Here is a 24,224-nt window from a genome sequence, read left to right as displayed (position 1 = left end):
GGAAGCGTGTGTACAGTGTGATCTTCTTCTTTTAAAGGCTATTATTGCACATAATCCTTCTATTTTAGATCTTCTAGATTTGGTTCATGTTGTTTGACATTGTTGATAGATGGAAGAAACACTCATTGTGTGAACCGTTTAGGTAGATGGCAGGGGGGAGTTCTCGTCACTGTGTGTACTTCTATACACTGAATTATTTTTTCTATCTTTAAACATTAGTCTTTTGTGAATGTTATTATTTTTGGACATTTATTTGGTAAAGCTTTACCTACTGTGACCTTCTATTCTTAAGGAGGCTACTTGTACTTCTAAGTGTGCCCCTTTTGTATATTTATAATCCTATACATGCATATTCATTATTGTATGTGTTCATGTGGCACTGCCATTCATCACCTTTTCCTCCTATTAGCTAGATTTGTGATGGCGGCAGATGTAGAGTTTCTATGGACAACTAGACAGTCATCCCACTATTTCTAATTTTTCCTATAAGTTTGAACATTTTAATACTGTAGAAGTAGTCATTATTGTTATTATTCATCAGATCTGTCAAAACAATCAATAAAGCTACTGCTCAGTCTCCTGAGTGGACAGTCGTTCTCGGACCCCCACAGGGTGGTGGGTAAAACATTGGCACGTAAAAATGCTCACCTGCTTCAAAATGGAGTGGGCAGACAGATGCCGATAAGCGACCACATCATCCGTGCCATTTTCTTTCTCTAGACTATATGCTGTCGTCTATTTATGGGCATTAACTCTGTGGAGGAACATCTCGCGCTACTGCTTGCTCCGGGACCACACTAGCGGCTGAAAGTCTCTAAGTTTACTGCCAAATTTATGTGCCTTAGACCCCATGCTCACTTCATCTTTTTCCTTCAGGGTGCTATCCGTTGTTGCCACGGATAGCACCCTGAACTCATTCATTTCAATGGAGCCATGCACACTTCCGTTGTTTTAACGGAACCGTGCGGCCGTTCCGTTAAAAGTGGGGCAGGTCCTATTCCTGCCCGTTTTTGACGGAACAGTCTCGGCCTTCTCATTGAATTTGGTCCGTGAAACTACGGTAATATGTCCGGCTTTTTCTGGAAATAAATGTATCATGTACAGACTCAGTGGCAAGTCTATGAGCCCGTACTCCGATACATCGGCTTTCTGGAAAAAGCCGAACAGACACGAAGCGGCTGAGCGCTCACACGAGCGCTTCAGCTGCTATGTTCTAGCGATTGGTGGGGGTTTCCGCGCTCGGACCCCCACCAATCAAAACTTCTGACATGTCTCTATGACGTGTCAGATGTTTGTTAAACGTTTAGCTACATAGATGCTAAGAGTTCCCCACCGGCTCATAGAAGTACATTGAGAGCACAATGCAAATGCTTTGACACCTCTGCACCTCACCACGACAGACGGGTGTCAAGGAATACCCCTTTTCTGTACTTTTAAATGCGAAACAAATTTGTTCTTTTACTGTAACCTATATTTGGTAGAGATGGGTTAAAGCAAACCAATGTATGCTGAGGTTATCTTATATTTGTCATGACCTGGCCCTGGCGGTCTATAGCATTGTACAAAATATTAGCTTAGCAGCCTTCAAAGACAAGTAATTATGAGTTTCCTGGTTGTGCGGCGCGCAGCACCTTGCATAGAATCACATTTACATGCGGATGTATTAATATTTATGTGCAGCGTGTTCTGCCAGAAGTAAAGGTGTTAATGAGTATTCTAAATCAGTGAGTAGCAGGCAATGTGAGTCGTGACAAGAAGTGTTAAAGAGCACAGCATTGTCTCCTAATGAAATGTAATGGCCGTTTTGTCTTATCAGTAGAGAATTACTTAGCAAAGGTTCTGAACAACCCTCATAGGGTAGAATTGTATACAACAGGATGCACTATAATATAATGTACGGGAGTACGGCCCTTACATTGGCAGCATATTCATCTGACAGATCCAATTTAACATTCACTAACAGGAAGCAGAGATTTTGAAAGGGTGACTAATTGAATAATAAAGTTGATCTTTTCTTTGTACATTTATTAAGGCGTAGTTCACATCTGCATTGGGGGCCTCTGTTGGCTGATGCGGCTAAAAATATTGGAAACCATAGCACAGATCCTGCCTAAAACACCAGAACCAATAGCGCAGCCACTGACACCCTGACGGAAACCATTAAAGTCAATGGGTTCCGTCTGCCGCTGGTGGTGTCTGTTGTGCAACGAAACCGGCGCTTCTGGTATTTTCCTTTTTGTTCTACTCCTCTGAGCAGAACAACTGAAAGTTGAACGGAGGTGTAAACGCAGCCTAAGGCCCCATGCACACGACCGTGCTCGTAATTACGTCTCGTAATTACGAGCATGGCCGGGCACGGCCGGCCACGGGCAGCCGGCCTTTATTCCGAGCCGTGCTCCCATTATAAAGTATAGTAGCACGGCCCGTAAAAGAAAAAAATAGAACATGTTCTATCTTTTTCAACGGCACGGGCACCTTCCCGTGAGAAAACGGGAAGGTACCCGTGGCCAACAGAAGACTATGGGGCCGTTATTTCGGGTCGTAATTACGACCCGTAATAACGGGTGTTTTTACGGTCGTGTGCATATGGCTTAAGCCGTAGCAGTTAGCAACAACATGAATCACAGCATATTTATGTGGGAAACCACAAGATATTATTGGATAGACTCTTACATATATGGTTTAGAATTTGTTTAATGATGAAATGGCTCCTGGATGTCCAACTTTCGCTTTTTTTTTAACCCTAAAATTTGACAAGCATGTAGTTCTTATTGTCAACAACTTACATGTCAAAGTTGCAGTATTCACCAGCATAACTGGAATCCATAGAGAACCATAGTATACATGTGCTGTGGGTTTCATGTCCTTATCAAATTAATAATAAACTAAATCAGTCATACATGATTCTATTGTACCGTTCATGTTATTACTGTAATATTTGCAAAAGTGTCAAATTTAGTTTTTCTTGTTTCTTGCAGGCCGTAGAAGAACTTCTAGAATCCCTGGATCTGGAGAAGAGCAGTTATCATATGGGTCTGAGCCGGGTATGTGCAGATTTATTAATCAATATGTGAACGTTGGAGCTCTGTATATTTGTTTTCTCTAGGATAGCCATGTATAGAATGGGCATATAGCGGAGTTGTGATGAGAACATATCGAACCACAGAGTAAATGCTACGGTTTGTTAATAGAAACTCTTTGGCTACTTACTATTTGCAATAATGGTCTCCAACCTTTTGTAGATCTTGAGCCGCTATCAAATTGGACAGGTGGTGCCAACACTGAATATTAAAAAGCCTATTAAAAATATGAAGTTATATGCCTCTTACCCTAGTGCTAAACGCCAGTGATATGGTTTTGATCCAAGAACCAAGTTATGCTTTTACCTGCTATATATGCTATACTTAGGCTAAAAATGAGATGTCAACAGGGCCATAAAGTGCATGATTCTGTATTTTGCGCAAGGTTGACTTGGCCGTAGGAATGGCTGTGTTGAAAATCCCTAGCTCTCTATTCAGGACCTTCCAAATTAGGAGGTGATACAGACACAATTTACGCTTGTGCGAATCCGGCATTGCTTTTACAGATACTACACCTTTGTATTAAAATATTTATATAATTCTACATTTGTGTGACTTCTAGAAAGGCCTTTGTAATCGCTAGAAACTCCTCTATTTATAGTCCTTTAGTAAATGTTTATTGAAGTCCGTTTATCAGAAGATGGTCCGCTTTAAACATGTGATTGTCTGATTGAAATGTCTGTCTAAGATCTATGTGATTTATTATTTTCCAAGGCTCCGACACAACCGTGTTACATGATTTCCCCTTTTTTTTTCGGTTCTTTTCATTAACCTATTTTTGCATCCATATCTCACTTTGTCAGCAGTGATGTGTTCATACAGCTAGTAGAACACTCTGAACAGGATTATATTATCACTGCCTGTTGGCATGCCTTAAAAAACCCATCATAGCCTCTTCTCTAAATGCCAGCGATCATATCCTATATTACTGAAGCCTCCCTATCGGCAAAGCTGCGTCATGTCCAGCGAGAATGCAGCAGATTCAACTACCATTCACACCCTCACAATTCACTGCTTTAGTAGAATAAAGCAATGGGCATACTGTGGCGTGTATTATGTGTAGACCAGGAGTTGCTTCCCACAGGCAGAATTCCTCATGCAAATCAGCCTGGGGAATACAGGCAAGGCTTAGAGAGGTCCAGGCCCCGCTTATTAACACATTCACCCTCTGGGGCTTAAGTAGGATGCCTTTGCACTGTTAGATGTCCGCATTTGGCCCAGTGGTGCCAAGCATGCTGCCCAGGCAGCAAAGGGTAAAGCTCTGGAATCCCAGCGTCTCACTTTTCACTGATAAAAGAGAGGTCACTTTACTGCTTCTTGTGCAGCTTCATATTATAAGCAAAGCTTGTCTGCTTATTCTTTACCAATCTAAACCAGCACTTGTTTAGGACGTAGACAATAAGACAAATACATTTCTTCCGTTGCGTGTTCTTATCCCACCCCATAAGTGCATATTATAATAATATACCCGATGTTGCAGAATAAATACCCAGTTGTCTTTCGGCATGTCAGCGGGGTAAAGGTTTTCCAGCTTAGGCTTATACAGTATGATAGTAAATGTTAACATTTACATTTGTTTTGCCTTGGCATGTCTTCTTTTAGTCAGGGCTTATCTCCTAACATGGGTTTGTTTCTACTTGTATTGATCTCTTTAGCCATCTGTGACCCTGGGTTCACCGCGCGTTCACTTGCTCACATATATACACTACATTTATCAGAAAGAATACACATTTCCCTTCACGTAGTAAGTGCACAAGAGGGTCTGCAGGATCTGACACTCTGCAGGCGTCTCTGGTCTAAATCTACTTTTTCCTATCTCTTTGTCTTCTCAGGTTTTCTTCCGAGCAGGCACATTAACAAAGCTTGAAGAACAGAGGGATGAGCAGACCCGTAAGAACCTCATATTATTCCAGGCCGCATGCAGAGGTTACCTGGCACGTCAGCAGTTCAAAAAGAGAAAGGTAAAGTTTTGAGTTGTTGGTGGGCAACTCCAAATTATAGAGTTTCTGCATCCGATCCCGATCCCTTTTACAGTAACCTAAAATGGTAAACTCCTCGCCTTTTCTAAAAGATTACAGCCTGATGTCAGACAGGGGGTTTCCTTGTAAACGTCTGCACGGACTGGGAGGGACTGTCAGGTCTTTTTGTGTTCCACTTCTCCGCTCAGCTGTGTTTTAGCAGAGACCTTATCAAGAGCCTAGTAACACAGCTGGGATCAAGTACTTTCTGATACGGTAAGGGCTGTGTGCATCTTATCACATCTATGGGTTGGGTTCCTAAAGTGATGAAGACTAGCAAGTCTACTAACTGCAGGATCTTCTGGTCAAGAATATATTTTTTGCCTCATTTGCTATAGAAATCTTCATATCTCCTCACTTGCTATGTTGAACCATTCACAAGAGTCTTGCTTTCCTTTTTTTTACTTTTTATGTTTTCTTCTGTATTTTGGCTAATGTTTCAGGAGAAAAGATTTCATCTTTTTCACCAATTCTATGTGACTTACAACATCTTGACGTAAAATGTTCCCGACCTCAACCAATTATTCTATGCAACAGTTGCATTGTAAAAATAAAGCCGTATCAAATCCAGCATAGTCCATAACACACTTGTTCGGCTTGTACGGTAGTAGTTCATAGTAGTTCATAATTTGAACACGATTCACATGTGGTCTGCTGAATACTTTATTCCATTTATGAAAAAGAATGTACTTGAAAGAGGGTGTAAATACTGACATCCGCTTCAGTTTATTTTCATGGAGCTCTCTTGTGGTTCTGTTTAGTGTATAACGACCTGTCCGTTTTATCCCAATCATATTGCCTTGTTATTGGGTAGATGGAGCTTATATTTCATATTCGAATTAGGTTCTACCCTGACAAGAAGACTTTATTTATCTGTAAAGGAGTGTAGTCATAATATATTATTTGTATATTTAAAATAAAAGACTAACACTAAATTTCACCAACACCCATTTTAACTATACATTCAAAGGTTCAAATGTGTGTTTAGGTTGGGTTTGACATCCGTTTCTCTCCACTAGTGCCACTTGCGTGGGATATGGTATACCGCTGGCTCTTGTATGCACCCTCTGCTATATATCTGATCAGAACTAGGCATATCGGAGCCATAAGTACATTGCTGACTCTCAAGGGCCCAGCTGTTGTATGGGTAGTAGTGTTGTAAACTGAGCACACTGCTGTCTGTGGTCACATCTTAGGCCTCATTCACACGACAGGGTCCGAGTGTCGGCCGATAAAATCGGCCGTTTTTCCCGGGCGGTTTGCATCCGTTTTTCATTAGTTCCGATTCCATTCCGGGCCGTGTTGCAGTTTTTAACGGCCGATTTTGACCCGTTTTGCATCCGCTTTTTTCCCTGTCCGTTTTAAAATCGGATGAATTTCATTTAAATTTGTTGCCACACACAGCCCTCTGTAGGTAATGCCACCCAGCCCCCTGTTGGTAATGCCACCCAGCTCCCTGTTGGTAATGCCACCCAGCCCCCTGTTGGTAATGCCACCCAGCCCCCTGTTGGTAATGCCACCCAGCTCCCTGTTGGTAATGCCACCCAGACCCCTGTTGGTAATGCCACCCAGACCCCTGTTGGTAATGCCACCCAGCCCCCTGTTGGTAATGCCACCCAGCCCCCGGTTGGTAATGCCACCCAGCCCCCTGCAGGTAATGCCACCCAGCCCCCTGCAGGTAATGCCACCCAGCCCCCTGCAGGTAATGCCACCCAGCCCCCTGCATGTAATGCCACCCAGCCCCCTGCATGTAATGCCACCCAGCCCCCTGCATGTAATGCCACCCAGCCCCCTGCATGTAATGCCACCCAGGCCCCTGCAGGTGATGCCACCCAGGCCCCTGCAGGTGATGCCACCCAGGCCCCTGCAGGTGATGCCACCCAGGCCCCTGCAGGTGATGCCACCTAGCCCCTTGTAGGTGATGCCACCCAGCCCCCTGCAGGTGATGCCACCCAGCCCCCTGCAGGTTGCACCCATCCCCCCCCCCCTTCCAGGAGAAGTCACTGACTTCAATGTCCATATATGGACAGTTTAGTCACTGACTTCTCCTGGAGAGGAATCCCCGGCCACAGGGTCGGGGATTCCGCTTCAGAAGTGAGTGACGTTGCTGTGTCCATATATGGACAGTGTAATCACTCACTTCTCCTGGAGAGGAATCCCCGGCCACGGGTCGGGGATTCCGCTTCAGAAGTGAGTGACGTTGCTGTGTCCATATATGGACAGTGTAGTCACTCACTTCTCCTGTAGCGGAGTCCCCAATCCCCGGCCGGGGATTGGAGATTCCGACTTCTACAGGGAGAAAAAAAAGACCCTCCTCCTCCTCACATGCACTCTGCAAGGAGAGAGAGCGCGAGCTACGGAATACATGGCCGTCACTCGGGACACATTCCGGTGATGGCCGTGTATTACCCGGCCCCATACACTTCTATGGGAGCCGGGCGGCCGGGTAAACAGCTGAAAATAGGGCATGTCCCATTTTTTGACGGCCAGGTTTCCCGTGTGAAATGCCCCATTAGGGGTCTATTGTTCCTAATGCAGCCGGGTGACGGCCGATTTTATGAACGGCCGTCACCCGGCCGGGAAACCCTGTCGTGTGAATAAGGGCTTAGACCAGGTGGAAAGTGAATGAGTTCAACAAAATTTCTATCAGTCTTTATATTGTATATAATGAATCAAAGGTTATCATTCAAGGGGCGCACATACATAGGTGCAACCTGTGCAGCTGCACAAGGGCCCACTGGGTAAGGGGGCTCATTGCCATCTTAAAAGCAGCTAGCAGCTTCCTAGAGTCTATTAGTTTGCATGTAAGGGCCTGAGCTAATGACGTTTTATAGTTAGTTTACAATTTCTAATAAGTAGTGAATTGTTAGAGAGACATAAGTGGCGCTCTGTAATGAGATATTAGTGGGCAAGGGGCTCATTTACTGTTCTTGCACAGGGGCCCTCTGCTGTCTCTATCCGCCCCTGTATCATTGTATCCTTATAAGTAGGTAGATCTCTACATGCAAGTCCAACATAAATTAGTTGTAAAATTGTTAATTATATAAGCAACACTGAAACTTTTGTTTGCTTGACCATAGCTGTAATATTTACATAGATTAATAAGGGTCCATATTGGCTACTGCCATATTATACCACAGCAGCTAGACATTATATTTTTAATACTTGCCGTTTTAATGAGAAAAACTGTGTCATAAAAAATGTGATGGTGTGTTCCAAAAAAGTTTGTAGGCAAATATTCGCTGTGGTTTTTTATGCAGTTTTTCATGCCGTGTTGATGGTACTGTTTATTGATGCACCACTACCGTGAAGTGTGAACGTGCCCTAAGAACGGGATTCACAATGCAGGTCTTCATCTGGGTAACTGTTTGTTAAGTACAATAAACCTCGATTGCAGTTATAATCTTTACTTTAAGTAAGCTGCTGGGCAAAAAGTAAAACCATTGACGGGATGTAGGTCTATTTACACTGCTACGCAAATGAGATGACGGCCATATTCTAAATACATCTTTTCGAGTGTTTGAGGAGTTTTCTCATATCAGAGAGAGTACATCTAGCTATCTGAATTCCTTTTCAGGGATCTTATTGTTTATGAATTTTTAAGCTTTCAATTCCCTCTGCCTTCTACATCAGGTGCTAGACTAGCGGTTCTTAGCGAGACTGGGTTCATGCTGCAAAGCCGACTAAAGATATTTGTAGATTGCAGTTTCAGAAGTAGGTACTGGGTTTACTGAGCAGCTTTATAATTTTAGTGGTTTGTCTCCTCAGCATGAGAAGAAGGGGCATCAGTTGAATTTATTCGCTACAATGTAAAGATGTTGGTAGTACGTTTTTACCGTAGGCTAGTAGAGAATATTACTGCACTATATTGTATTTTAAAAGTGTAGTAAATGTATAGTCGGCTGTTTCTAGGACAAGGTGCAGTAGATTATAGTGCATTTATTTCTAAAGTACAGTGCCGAAGAGCATCGAACCACCTGTTCCTATAGTACAGTGAAATAGCTTATTGGGCCATGTGTTCCTTGTACAGTAGGGTATAGGACCACCTTCTTGTAGAAAACTGTCCCTTGGGTACAGTTTTGTTCAGGGCTTCTCAAACTTATTCTACTCGTGTCTCACCAGCTAATCCACGGTGATACCGGGGCCGCACCAGCAAACAAATACTACTGCGCAGTGCAAAAGAAATGCTACCGTGAAGCGTTCCTATTACCCCCAGCAACACCAACCAAATACCACAGTGCAGCACACACAATACCCTCTAGCAGCACCAAATACCACTGTATAGTATAAAATACCTTCCCTAACGAGACAAACAAATACAACTGTGCATTACCGCTGTCAGCTGCATTGTTCCTCCTCTTAGGCCCCATGCACACGACGGGCAGGGCCGGCCGCCGACTGACAGCCGCTTTTTCGTGCCGTGCCCCCATACAAAGTATGGGAGCACGGCCCGCAAAATGCAAAAGAACGGACATGTTACATAATTCCCGGAACATTTCCACGGCACGGACACCCTTCGGTAGTGCTACGGAAAGGTATCCGCGTTCAATGAAAGTGAATGGGTCCATTTTTGCGGTCCGCAAAAACTGAGGTTTTTTACGGTCGTGTGCATGGGGCCTTACTCTTCCTTCACTGGCACCAGCATAATTGTCACCCTTTCCTCTTTCCCCTACTGACTGCAGCATTATCCCTTTGACCACCCCTTCTCCTAATAACAGCAGCATTGTCCCCCTTCCCCCATTGGCAGCATCAACATTTACTCCACCTTTTCCCAATTTCGCCCATTGGCAGCAGCAGCATTTATGCCACCCTTCCCCACTTACAACAGCATTCTACTCCCCCTCTAGTAGCATCATTTAATCCTTTTCCAATCCTCCCTCACTGGCAGTAGCATTCTCCCCTAAACCACCCTTCCCCACTGGCAGCAACACTTTCCCTTCATTCCCACCCCTCCCAGACTGGCAGCAGCATCCCCACCCCACAACAGAGATTAAATTATGCGACTTGCGCCTCACCAGCCAATGGATTTCCTGCTTTGTGCCTGTGCCCAGCATTGGCAAGGACCTGCGCCTCACCAGCCAATGGAGTTCCTCCTGGAGTTCCTGCCTTGTTCTTGTGCCCAGCATTGGCAAGGACCTTCTCACACTCTGAGAAGCGCAGGTTTAGTAGTTTTCTCAACACCAGTCTTCAACCCCCCCCAACAGATCACGTTTCCGCTATTTCCTTAGTATTGCTCAGTATATATAATGCTAGTCAGTGCATCAGGAATATTCGACAGGTGTTTCCTCTATGAGACACCCTCAAATCAGGGCAAATTTGTTCCTTTAAATGCAGTAAACGATATGGCCACCAGTTCATAGAATACGGTTCACTAGACAGAGTGGCCACATGCAGGGCCGCCATCAGGAATTTCTGGGCCCCATACAGCCAAGTTGTCTGGGCCACCCCTCAATTACCAGGGGTGGACAACGGAAAGTGTGGCACTCATGTTTGTACGTTATACGCGTTAACCGGTTTTGGTGCTGATGTCCATTACAGTGAATGAAATCATGGAGCACGCAGAGACCGGTTAATGCCCTGGATTTTGTTCAATTTAGCCAGAACGTATTCCACTGTATGGCATACAATGGGATACGTCACCTGGGGAATGGAGCTTTCCCAGGGCTGGAGTCCCCGGGAAGATCTTCTACTAGCGCTCCGCCCAGGGTCTGTTCCTTATGCCTATATATGTTAGGCTTCGTTCACATATGCGTCGGGACTCCGTTCATTGGTTTCTTCTGAATTTTCCGTCAGGGGAACCCATGAATGGAAACCAAACTGAAACAACCAGAAACCATAGCTTTCCATTTGCATTACCGTTGATTTCAATGGTAACGCATCAGTTGCAAACGGTTTCTGTTTGTCTCCGTTCTATAAGGTTTCCATTGTTTTGACTAAATCAATAGCGCAGTTGACTGCACGGTTTTGATGTGTTTTTTTTAACTGCACCTCAAACGCTACATGTGAATATACCCTCCCCCGCACAAAGACTATAACTAAACTTTTCCATCGCAAAACATCTACAGCAAAGCCCCCCTACACTACACAAATGAACTACAAGGGTCTCTTCACATGTCGAGGTCAAATCAAGTTTTTTGCAACGATTTTTGTAAAATTGCTTTATAACCATGTAATTTGCCATGGTTTTGCGAAATATCTCTGCAAAAAGAAAAAAAAGAAAGCGCAATATGACCGTAGCCTGTGAGTATGTGCAAAATAAGTTCCAACACACATGGCATTTACAGTAAAATCCCCCCCCCACGAAAATTATTTAAAGGCTACAGCCGCTACACATTTTTGAAAACTCAGTGTGTTTTGTGCAACTTTGCAATTACATTTGATTTGAAATAATTTTTGCTTTTTGAGATACAACTGCTTTATATCCTGTATACAGAGCAGCTATAAAGTGCGCTGGAACCTGTATCCTTCAGGTCAGCGGGACTAACTGGTTCACGCAGGATCCAACTGTTAGGCTGGGTTCCCACGGGTCGAATACGCTGCATAAAAATCACGCAGCTTGTCCCATCTGGAACCCGCAGGACATTCCGTCCGAAAAAATCGCACCACAATGTGGTACGTTTTTTTTCGGATGGAGATTCCTCTGCGCAAAAAAACGCTCATACTTACCCCCTCCTCTGACGTCCGCTCCGGCCTCCCTGGATGACGTTGCAGGCCGTGTGACGCCGCAGCCTGTGATTGGCTGCAGCAGTCACATAGGATGCAACGTCGTCCCACATGATTTAAATTCCGCACCGCAGGTCAATTTATTAACGTTTATGCTACTTTTTTTTTCCCGCAGCGTGGGCATGAGATTTACAATATCTCATCCTCTTTGCTGCTACTGTAAATGCTGTGGAATTTCCGCACAGAATTCCGTTGCGGAAATTCCGCACTATTTAGCTACGTGGGAACCCGGCCTCACCGATCACGTCAAAATGATAAACAAAGATGTGATCGATAACAGCTTGATCCGACCACTGTCATTGAACCAGTCAGTCCCGCTGACCTGACGGATTCAGGTCTCAGAACTAGATACAGCTGCTCTGTATACAGGATATAAAGCATTTGTATCTCAAATAGCAAAAATAATTTGTAATAAAATGTAATTCCACAGTTGCACCAAACACACTGATAGACATTTTTATTTTAAAATGAAGTTTTCAAAGGTTTACAGAATCCCCTGATATGTCAGACTGCATGTTGGCCGCATTTCCTGGACCGAACACAGTGCAGGGAGCCGTGCTCCTAACATCATAGTTATGTACGATACCAGGAGTCCCTGCCTCGCTGCGAGAAAACGGTCCTGTACTGTAATCATGTTTTCAGCCCGGGACAGGGGAGGCAGGGACACCTGGCATCGTACATAACTATGATGTTAGGAGCACGGCTCCCTGCAGTGTGTTCGGTCCAGGAAATGCGGCCAACATGTGGTCTGTATATCACAGACCGAACATGGTCGTGTGAATTAGGCCTTAGGGTCAGCTCACACATAGCGTAAATACTGCAATTTTTCTGCAACGGAATTCATTGCAAAAAATCCACAGCAAGTACAGTAGCAACAGAAGGGATGGGATAGAACAAATGTCATCCACACGCTGCGTAAATAGTAAGCGGTAAAAACGCTCAGAAATTGACCTGCGGTGTAGAGTTTTATTCCGCAGCGTGTCTATTGTATTTGCGGAATCGCTGCTTATTTGTTGCGGGTTTTCTCCATTGAATTAAAAAAAAATCTTAGTCACACAGGAGTCTGGGTTTCTTCCTCCAGCGCGGCCTCCTGGGATGACGTTTCATCCCATGTGACTGCTGGCAGGCCGGCTAAATGCTCCAGTTTCCGCAGAGGACATTCCGGGCAAAAACTTGCACCACAGTTTAGTGTGGATTTTCGGACGGAATTCCCTGCGGCGCACAGGGCGGATACGCTGCGTGCTTTTACGCAGCGTATCTGCTCCGTGTGAACTCAGCCGAACAGTTAAGTTCCCCCTCCCCAAGAAAAATAATTAATCCCTTCCCCCACACATAGCATTCACAGCCAAGTCCCACCATCCCCCACATATAGCATTTTACACAAAATCCCCTCCCCCACATATAGTATTCACAGCCAAGTCCCACCTTCCCCCACAAAAACTTTTACAAAAAATCCCCTCCCCACATATAGCATTTACAGTTAGGTCCCCCTCACCCACAAAAATGTTGTACACAAAATCCCCTCCCCCACATATAGCATTTACAGTTAGGTCCCTCTCCCCCACAAAAACGTTTTACACAAAATCCCCTCCACATATAGAATTTACAGTTAAGTTCCCCCTCCCCCACAAAAACGATGTGTAAAGAATACCCCACACATAACATTACAGTTCCCTCTTACCTGTCCTGGAGGAATCTTCCGCAGCAGTTACAAGTTGCAGGCAGGAGGGGGGGGGGGGAGCTGCGTGGCACTGCTCCTCTCCAGCTCTTCCTCCGTCCTCCCTGTCTGGTGGGCGGCTCCCTCCACACGTGACACGGAGCTTCTGTTTCCTGCTCAGGCAGCGTCTTCCTCTCAGGGCCCCAGCGTAAGTTACTTCAGAGTAAAGAACGGCCCATTACGTTGCAGGGTCCGTTCCTTTCTCCAAGTAACTAACGCTGCGGCCCTCAATGAAATAGCGGACGGGCCCCTTCTTTTCATCCTTGTTGCCGGGCCCCTGACACGAGTACCAGCAGTACTGCCCTGATGACGGCCATGGCCACATGTTCCTAGAGTACAGTGCAGTATTCTTTATTGCACCTGTACCTAGATTACAGTGATGTAGACTGTAGTGCTTCATGTGTCCTGCGTACTGTGCTTGTTTAAAGAGAACAATGCAGTAAATCTATACACAAAATCACAATGTGACAAATCAGTGAAATTTTTAACACATGTTTATTCAGTCAAGGAATTATTTGAAGCCACTTTCTTCCAAATAATGTCTTGTCTATCAATTAATAATTTCCATTATACTAGTTGTCACTTTGATTGACACCATTTGCTGCAGGTGTATTCTGCTCAGCACATGAATGACAATAGAATAAAACTAACCACAAAGTAAATCATCCTCTCCCAAATTACGGTTTGTTGTTGTTGCCACTCCTTCTGTTACCAACCTTGTTTCCGTCGTCTGTCATTGTCACAATAACTTTTCATTATCGAATCTCCCCCTAACTTCTAACGTCTTCTGTCGCCTCATTTTACCCAACTCCTGTTGGTTGTCATTTCGTATAATAATCTTCTAGTCGTGGTCCTGCCTTCATAATATCCATCTTTCTTTTCTCTTTCTCCCATACAAGGCAAGCTGGCTACAGTTTATCTGAGTGGTGTCCTTGGCATTGTTCCTGTCTGCTGTTTTGCAGCTTGTTTTCTTTATTTCCAGTCGACATTGCCTGATGTTCATTGCTGCACCTTACCTCTTTTTTTATTACTGTACTCTCTTGCCTACTGATCCCTCTTCTCTGTTGCTATAGATCCAAGAGCTTGCTATTCGCTGCATCCAGAAAAATATCAAGAAGAACAAAGGTGTAAAAAACTGGCCCTGGTGGAAACTCTTCACTACTGTCCGACCCCTGATACAGGTGCAGCTCACAGAAGACCAAATCCGAGGCAAAGACGTAAGTATGGTGGTTGTGGTAGTTAGTCTGGACTTGTTTAATATACTATTCCTATTATATGTCATTTACACTGCAGGAATAGGTTCCAATGTCTACTGAAAATGGATATTTAGTCACCATAGATTAAAATTATTAGATGAAATGTTTTGTAGAACATATGACTCTCTTCTTTTCTCTGCTGATATCCAGCACACGGTGGTAATAGTTAAATTGCATAATACAATGTGTTTCCCTGGAGATTGTAGACAGGTGCAGTTATTTCTAAACCAATGGGGCATGATGAATGGGAATGAAATCATGTTTGTTTACAGATCTATAGATTAACTAGTGTAGCAGTGTTTCTATGTAACTGCAGCCTGGTTGGTATATTTTTCATACTGTGTATACTCACTGTATAACTGCAAAATATTGTCACACATGATATCGACACAAACGTCAAGTTAGATCATTTACTATTAATCAAAAATCTGTTCATTTAGCATCATAACTTTTAAAAAGGTTGTCTCCCCTTTAAACAGTCAGCCGGCCCGGCTTGTCTAACCCCCGCCAATCCGCTATTACCACTGGAGAAGCTGCGCCTGGCCATATACTTCCAATGTAGTGGCTGCTGCAGGGAAAGTGTAGTATTACTTGCCAGCCAAACAAATAAATGGCCAACCATGTATTGCCTGGATGGGTGGGTCTACCAGAGTGAGATCTGGTTTATAGAGGGGGGTCCCAGGCAGGCACCCACCTTTATGAGGTCTATATGCCCTAATAGGGCATATGAAAAGTCTTACATTTACAATGTGTAGTCGTTCAATCATGACCCTGAAATTTAAGCTTTCTAGGAATTGTATTTTATTACCTTTTTTATTATTTTTATTATACTTTTTTAATTATGGGTCTGCTATAGCTAATGAAGGAGAATTGTATCAGCACAATTTAACCCCTAAACTAGTCATTCATCTTTTCGTACGTTCCCAGTTTGTATTTTAGCCCATACACATTTCTAGAAAGTTGTTTTACGGTGCACTTCCATCTAATGGGAAATATCAGTAATGCTGCCTGTAACAGGAGGACCTGGAAAGGTCGGGCACAATTTATTCTTTAACTTTAATCTACCATGTTGAGTTCTTGTGGTTTCTCCTCTGTCCAAGATGCAGCCAAAATCATTGCTCTGAAGAAGCCGTGCGTAGAGCACTTACCATGGTGACTAATAACGTTTTACCTTGTCAAGTGCTACCACGTTTTCCAGTAAAACTTTTATCTCCAGTATGAAGAAATCTCGTAGATATATTAGACTTGTTCTTCTCCGCAGTTGTGGCTGACATACTTGATGGTCAGCTGTTCTCAACTCTGGGCACTATAAATACCATCTTAAGTTTTGGGAAACCACGTTCTATTGAGAGTATTTTAAACTTGGAGCCCACAAGTGGAACAATTGAGTATTCCAGGCTAAGATGGGGATGTGAGACTTAAGAAGAGATTTGCTTACAGAACGTGCTTACAGAACGTATTGGACGTAATGTGAAGCACCTGGAAAGTATCAAACTGGAGTCACTTTCCAAGAAGCATTTTTGTAGTCCTTGCAGAATCCGGATAAAACAGGTTAATCCAAGGAACTTTTGGAAGAAACTACGAAACTTTGAAAGTTTCCATCTAGAAATATGTTGTCATTAAGAACGTGAATATTGTGTACCATTGTTATAAATGCAAGTTCTTGTTCATTGTGATCAGGAGGATTAAGCTGTAAAAGACTTCCAGCAGCGTTCTCCAGGTTGCTAGAGAAAGGGAATCACGCTGTGACAATGTTAGGAAATCTTCCATCACAATCTAAGCCTCATCTGTAATGATTCCTTATAAGTTATTGCCACTTTTTCCAACAGAATATACTATGTTTGCGAGTTTTGTTAGGAGTTTTTACATAAAGGAACTTGGATTTCAGGGTAAGCAGTCCTATAACTCCCGTAGAGTAAATTCTACCTCTTACCTGCCTATTGTGTCCTCCAGTACGACATGGTTTTGAAATCTGTTTCTAATGGGGGGAAAACTATTATATTTACTGGTATTTCTGATTTACTTTCTAGTGTTGGACAACGAATGACCCTATCACGCAATGACTTGACTTTAATGCCTGGTCAATAAAGGGTTAAGCTTAATAAGCGCTGCAGGATTAATGACCAGCTAAATTTTTTCAATTTATCCTCTCTGCCTTTCAGCAGCCACAATTTTTTTTTTATTGACGTGGCTCAGTTTGATGGTACAAATAAATTACTGTTTTTAATTTATTTTTGCGGCATGTATATGGGAAAATGATTTTCGGCAACATTTTTTTAAATTTTTTAATTTTGTTCGCGCTTCGCACTAAATAACCTGTTTAATTCTTCAGGTTATTACAGTCGTGTAGATACCTAATATGTGTAGGTTTTTTATTTTTATGAAATGCATGGACTATAAAATGGATTTTATGCCAAATGACTTTTTTTTATTTATTAATACATTTTTTTTTTTTTTAAATCCCATGAAGGCATAACTTTTCAACAACTTTATTTTTTACTTCTAATATATTTGCATACTCCTGTATGCTAATACATTATACTGTGTCCCTATGACACAGGCTGCTGTTGGGGCAACACATAGTGAGCCCTAAAAGAAGATATACTGAGCAGACAGCCCTGGGGATCTAGAAAGGACGCCAGGGCTGACTGTAGAGGGTTCCCCGGGTTTTCAGCGACTCGATAGAAGAGGGGAGTCCCCTTTGATCATGCCACGGTCACGAACAGCTGGGTCGGCGTTTCCTCTGATCCCTGCTGTATTTAGGAGGCTTCTTTAAGTATCCGCTCCTGCTTAGAGAATGAGCTCTCAGAAGCCTTTTCTATAGTGACACCAAAATATGTTGCTGTAGACTCTGGACCTGCACCGCCTGCCATCAAAAGACAGTGGGCGGTCGGGAAGAGAGCATTTTCTGTTATAGTGACAACATCACCAGTATCTAGGTCCCTGAATTGCCTACTGTCATTTTAAAGGGTTAGTTTCCTCCCAAATTTTATATATGACTATACGTTAGCAATTTAGAATCAAGAGCGGTATACAAGGTTTGGTAATTAGTTTATTTTCATTACAGAGATATTGGAATCTATTTCTATTTTGTTGCAACGGCCATTTTTGAAGAAGTTGCATTAGGAAGTGCAGCCATATTGATTTGTCACTATAGAATTCGCTTCTTAGAACGTGTCATTGTGTTAGTATATTCCATGAATAACAAAGTGACAGATTTACCATCAGCTGCTCTGCAGCTTATTCAATAGTTGCAGGTTATGTGACTGCACTTTCTGTTGTGGCGGCCATTTGTGCTAAAGTTGATCGGTATATGGCAATATCTCCGCTTTCTTATTTGCTAATGTATGGCCTTTTTTAATTTGGGATGAAAATACTCTTTAAAGGGTAACTAAACTTTAAAAAAAACTTCTGACGTGCTAGCGTGACATGTCAGAAGTTTTGATCGATGGGAGTCCAAGTAACGGACACCGCCATCGATCGTTAAAACGGAGTGACAGTTTCTGATCTGTTTTCTCGAAAAGCCGATGTAACTGTGTACGGACTCAATAGAAAATCTGTGTGCCAGTACACCGTTCTATCGGCTTTCCGGAAAAGAAAACCCCAGCTTCTCCTGCTTCGTTTTAGCGATCGGTGGGCGTCTCAGTGCTCGGACCCCCACTGATCAAAACTTCTGACATGTCGCTATAGCACGTCAGAAGTTTGTTGAAAATTTAGTTCCACTTTAAGGGCTCGTTCACATATGTCTTCTCCGTAGTCATTTTTCTCTCCAGCGTAGTATAAACCCTCTGGAAGAAAAGTGATGACAAAACTGATCCCATCGTTTCCTACGGGGTCCGTGTTGTGTCCAGTGCAATCCGTTTTACTGGACTCCTTCCTTAGCAGGACAGAAAAGCGTTTCCTGCTACGTTTTTCTGTCTGGCTATGGATGCCGGACAGGGGCATTAAGTGCACAACGTTATTTTTCAGTTGTGTCTGGTTCAGGCAGAAAACAACTGGCTGGACTCAACTGTTATGAACCAGCCCTAAAACGTATCAGTTTTTTAGTTCTTTGTTCGCTTCCTACATAGCAAATATGCCAGGTTAGGGCACGTTCAGACATGGCACATACAATACATGTAAATGAGGCTTTCAAAACCCCATTCACATGAAGAAGGCAAAATCGGCGCTAAATTTTTAAATCCACAGCATGTCAATTCTTTCACAGATTCTACACTTTGCAATACATAGGCAGGCTGAAATCTGCAATTAAAATCTGCATGAAATACATGCAGATATTCTCGCGTATTTATTTGCATTGAATTCCGCAGCACAAAATATGCACCACGGCGGAGCTTAGATAAGCTTGTTTATGCATCATTTGCATTATTACCTAAGTAGGCAGATTTTACCGTACAACACGTTAAGAAATTTAAGTGAGAGTGCCTATGTTGTAATGGTGAATGGTGATCATATGGATTTGGCTACCAACTTAATTTTTTTTACCCTGCTTCATATTATAAGGAATTGTTAATTTCTTTTTCTTAATTTTAAGAATGACCGTTAGCAATTTCTCTGCATTTATTAATGTTACATTCCTGTCACCAATATTTCCACCAGCCCTCGCCACGATTTCATCAAGTCTACAGTTTGCTTGTAAATTTAGAGGGCAGAGCAGGCATGACATGAGCTGTGCCCTCCTCGGAACATTCATTAGTGTTGGAGATGTTTTTCATGCTATTTGAGAATATTGTTGCAGACATTGCACAGGTTAATGACAGTTTTTTTTTTTCTCAGATTTATTACTTGTCCCTTCCAAAGTATTGATAAATCTGCCCCAACGTGCATTGGAGCTAGGCAGCATAGTTAAAAAAAAACAAATAAAAAAATCCTGTTCAAAGTAAAATTTAGATGCCGGAGTGAATGAAGCTGTGGTGCAATACCAGACACAACCTATGAACAAGAGTGTCACTGTTTCTCAAAAATGTTTTCCTAATTTATACAACTTTTTTGAAGCTGTGTGTCCAGTAGTCCATACAATCCCATCTGCTTCTTGGTTGGTCCTCTTTATGGCTTATTTATTTTATGTTGCCTATTTTGCGCCCACATATTCAGCAGGACTGTACAAAGATTGTCATCACACACAGCAGTGACCGTGTCTACTTCTGGGTGTTGGTGCTTAAATTGGTAAATTCAAATTCTTAATCCGTAAATAGACATTGATACATTATGGAGCCCTGTGCTGACCACAAGTCTTGCATTTGAGGATCACAAACATCTCAGAGGTTCATCACCACTGTCTTTGAGCATGCCATTGATTGGCACCGACTGCCAACCATCACATGAAATATAACCTTCCAGACCTAGAGAAGTGTAAATGTTAGAATTAATGTGAGCTGAGAGACCTGCCGCCTCTCCTCCCCTCTGCTGAGAGCTGCTGCTGGTAGGGATGTTCACATTACATTTATTGTACACTGGTGGTTTGTCTGAGCGAGGAGGAGTGGCGGAGAATATGTTTATGATTATCAAGAGTCACACAAGGGAATTGTTGGCTCTGTTACTGCCGTGCAGAGGGAAGGGAGAGGGATGCCTTAGTAGAAATGCTAAATTATTATTTTAATGGGCACACAGAGTGGGCAAGAGGTTCACCTCCAATAGATATGTGACTAACTGTAGTGTATATGTTGCCTTCCTGATAAAGGGAATGTATCACCTATATAAAAAATAAATCCTAATTAAAATCAAACATTGAAACAAACTTTTTTTTTTCTGTTTTTTGTTTTTTTTTCTGTACATTATATATTTTTTTGGATTGTTTGTACATAGTTTTTTTTAGGGCAGCAATTTTGCCTAAGTTATTGTTAACCGCATTTAGAGATGTGCTTTACAGCAGTCACTTGAACCATAGGAACCTGTGAACAAGAAGGATCCATTGACTTCTATAGGAGAATTTTCTAGGCGGAACTGTGTCAATGGGGGATCCTCTGTTATCTATATATAGGTGTTACCTGTCCTTGTAATCCTGCCTGTGATGATAATGAGATGATTGCTGAGAAGTGATCTCTACAGAACAGGAAGTGTCAGTCTATTGTGAGGCTCCGTGGCCAGAGTGAAAATATTTTTTAATATATGTAGATAATGACAGAAAATAAAATAAAAAATCAGCAAAAATTCTCATGAAAATGTGATTTAAACAATAGGTCATATTCTGATGACCCATTCCCTTTAACCCTCCTGAACATATGAATAAATCATTCTCCCAGTCCAATGTAGATTGGGATGGGCATGAAATACATTAAGCAATGATGAAATTGATATCTTACTATCCGTTATTTCTGACAACACGGCTCCAGCCATTTTTACTGATGAAGCAGCTTGGAAATCAATGATGAGATGTGACCTCTTAATCCGCAAATAATTATTTTTCAACTGAACTGTAGTAATACACATAAGTCACAGTGACAGAGTAAGGGCTATGAAATCATATGTTATAAATACGAGACATACTATCAATACGCTATTATTACGGTACTTTATTTCCTTTGAGATGGATATCTGGCGGTTGTAGAACTACAACTCCTTCCATGTTATGACTCGTAGTCTTGATGCTAAATAAGATTGGAATTAATGTGCCCAAATCTTGAATCCGGTACGTTGTCATAAGTGTATCTAATGATATAGGGACATATTTTTTTTTTTCCTCACCAGTAGGAGAACTTGTAATAACTTTTTAGGATTACGAGAAAAGAGAGCAAATTCTGAATTTTGATGGAAGGTCCATATATTTTCATGTAATCTAATGATGACAGGTCCTACCGTATACTGTCTGTATCTGCCAATAAATGTAAAGTGGCTACTGCCACCCTAACGTACTGTTATGAATGGACGGTGCACAGAAAATAGATTAGGGTGAAGTAAATCCTCTGATTCTACTGTCCGATGACCCCCCCCCCTTATCATGGGTCCTTCAAAACTAAGCATTGGAATAGACTTCGCTATTCTAAATATACTTTATAGAGAACTTCACACACGGTAGGAAATATTTTTGATCAAACTGTTGTGCTTTAACATGGCTCGACTATGCTTGGCCCAGACAGACCCTACACCAGGTTACACCTCCAGATATTCACACTCCTGTGGAGGCCGCTCACTATACTGCAGAAGACCGATAGTGTACCATTGGCACATTCACTCCCAATACCTGACACTGAATGATGGCTCTGGTCTTCAGTGCAGCGACCACTGTTGTTTAATTTTCTGATAAATGACGGTAGTTACCCCTCTTAAAGGGGTTTTCCCACTATAGGTAGTAATAGCATAGCGCTAAGATATGCCATCACTTGCTAATCATGGGGTCCGACTGATGGGACCCTCGACAAACCGCATTGCTGGTTAAGAGCTCCTGCTCCTTTAAAGATTTTCCCTAGACAATGACACTTCTGGACACCCGCTGTGCAGAGAACTACAATACCGCCCCATTCACTCAAGTGGCGCTCAGTTGCATTTCCCTGCAAGGTGGGTGGCCGAGTGCGCCAGTAGGGAATAAGCCGTAGGGATTGAAGTCATTTTGTTCTTGTGATTGCCGGGGATCCCAAAGGTATAAACCCTAGGATTATATTGTCATGGCGTATCCTAGTGATATGTCCAAACATTATTAGATGGCAATGCCCTGTTAATAGTCTCTGTGTGTGGTAGTTTTCATGAATACCCAATCAAAATATGAAACGACTGCACAGCTAAAGCAAAGATAAACCATTTAGTGGGCATTATGTCTTTTTGGATATTGTTATCTTATAACCAAGATCAGGTTACATTTGTTTGTTAAGAAAAACATGAGGCAATTCTAACACATTTTCTGGTCCTTTATATCCTGAGGGCTGGATAGATCTCACACATTATCATTCTTATTAGTTGTAGATACATTTTCTCTTCAGACTTTTTATCTGTTTGTGGATTTTTGATTTTCTTAGTCAAACTGACACAGGCCTAATGTATTATATGACTCTTCTTTCTGCAGGAGGAGATACAGCAATTTAAAAGCAGGTTGGACAAAGTGGAAAAAGAGAGGAATGAGCTGCGACTGAACAGCGACCGGTTGGAGAGCAGGGTAATGTTTTTGCCCGGTGTTGAGCCTTCGTATATCTACTCTAATTTAAGTTACATGTCCGTTTATATACTCACTATAGAAGCAGTGTTGTAACTGCTGGTAGTAATTCTGAGAGATTACTTGTTGAGGTAGTGGGAAAAAAACAGGGACAAAATATTTTAAGGCACCACATTATTATTAGGGCCTGAAACGGACAGTGTGTGAGAGAGAGATTCTCTTTTTGCTTTTCTTAAAATCTATGTGGCATGTACTTGCCCCTTCAGGCCCTTCATTAGGCATAAGAAAGTGTATGTCTTTCCCAGAATGTTCCTTTAAATATAATGGTGTTCTTAGTTCATGGCCCTAGATTAATGGGTTAATAGACGAACACATTATTTTAAAATCTTTGGTTTTAATCTAGAGTTCCCCTTTTACAGTATTTTAACCTTATTTTTAAATCAATTTAAATGTTACTATACACAACTATTGTATGAATGGAGTATAAAATCAAATGTTGCTTTGCTTATTGTCAGTAAAGCCGGCCATGTATACATAGATTGTCCCCAAACACTGCTCCTTTCTCCTTCAGTAAGACAATTTGTGTGTCTAAGTGACAAAATGACTGTAACCAATTTTTCGGGTATGTGGGAAACATTCTCACGGTAGATTATCTTTATTGTTATACTCTTGCCTGTAAACATTAGGACAATGCAACCATTGTACTGTTCCGATTTGTGTTGTGATAACACTGATCGTTTTTCAGGAATATTTTTTTATGGATGAAAAGAAAAAATATCAAAACTGATCAGATCAGAAAAAAATCCTTAAATATGTTTCAGGCTCCAATCAATTTTTTCCTTCTTCTGTGGAAAGTTTGACAATGCCATGTGCTAATCTGCTTGTAGATCACAGAACTGAATTCTGAGCTCACAGACGAGAGAAACACCGGAGAATCTGCCTCCCAGCTACTGGAGACAGAAACTGCCGAGAGGCTGCATGTAGAGAAAGACATGAAGGATCTGCAGGTAAAACTACATTGCATCCTGTCAACTAAGTGTGGATGGTGCCTGTGCTTCCAGGAAAGTCATCTGTCTTTTATCTCTTAGAATATGATCTAATACGTGCAAAGGGCTATCTTTTGGCCTCCTTAGCTTGCTTTGTTTGAGACACATTAAAAGTTTGGATCACTGGGGATTTGGGTGCTGAGACCCCCAACGTCGCTGAAAGGCGCAGAAGCGCTCAACTGAATGCCTTGCTTCTCCGGCTGTGATCGGCGCTCCTTGTCAAGCTGAAGACTGCTCTCATAGACGTTCTATGTAAGCCGTCCACAGCCTGACGAGGAGCGCTGATCACAGCCGAAGGAGC

General features: G+C 42.4%; 1 protein-coding gene across 7 annotated transcripts in view; it reads left to right on the top strand.

The window, feature by feature from the left end:
- Positions 1-24,224, top strand: part of MYO18A (myosin XVIIIA) — a 311,527-nt gene that overhangs the window by 232,806 nt on the left and 54,497 nt on the right. For all 7 annotated transcript variants that reach the window (XM_075854304.1, XM_075854303.1, XM_075854300.1 and 4 more), the window contains 5 exons: positions 2,979-3,044; positions 4,913-5,041; positions 14,612-14,755; positions 22,791-22,880; positions 23,765-23,884. In XM_075854304.1, coding sequence (XP_075710419.1) covers positions 2,979-3,044; positions 4,913-5,041; positions 14,612-14,755; positions 22,791-22,880; positions 23,765-23,884 — 549 coding nt within the window. The remainder of the gene's footprint in view (positions 1-2,978; positions 3,045-4,912; positions 5,042-14,611; positions 14,756-22,790; positions 22,881-23,764; positions 23,885-24,224) is intronic.

Source organism: Rhinoderma darwinii, chromosome 2, assembly GCF_050947455.1.
Source record: "Rhinoderma darwinii isolate aRhiDar2 chromosome 2, aRhiDar2.hap1, whole genome shotgun sequence".
Lineage (NCBI taxonomy): Eukaryota > Metazoa > Chordata > Amphibia > Anura > Rhinodermatidae > Rhinoderma > Rhinoderma darwinii.
Note: the sequence above shows the minus strand (reverse complement) of the source record. Positions and strands in the feature narration are given on the sequence as shown.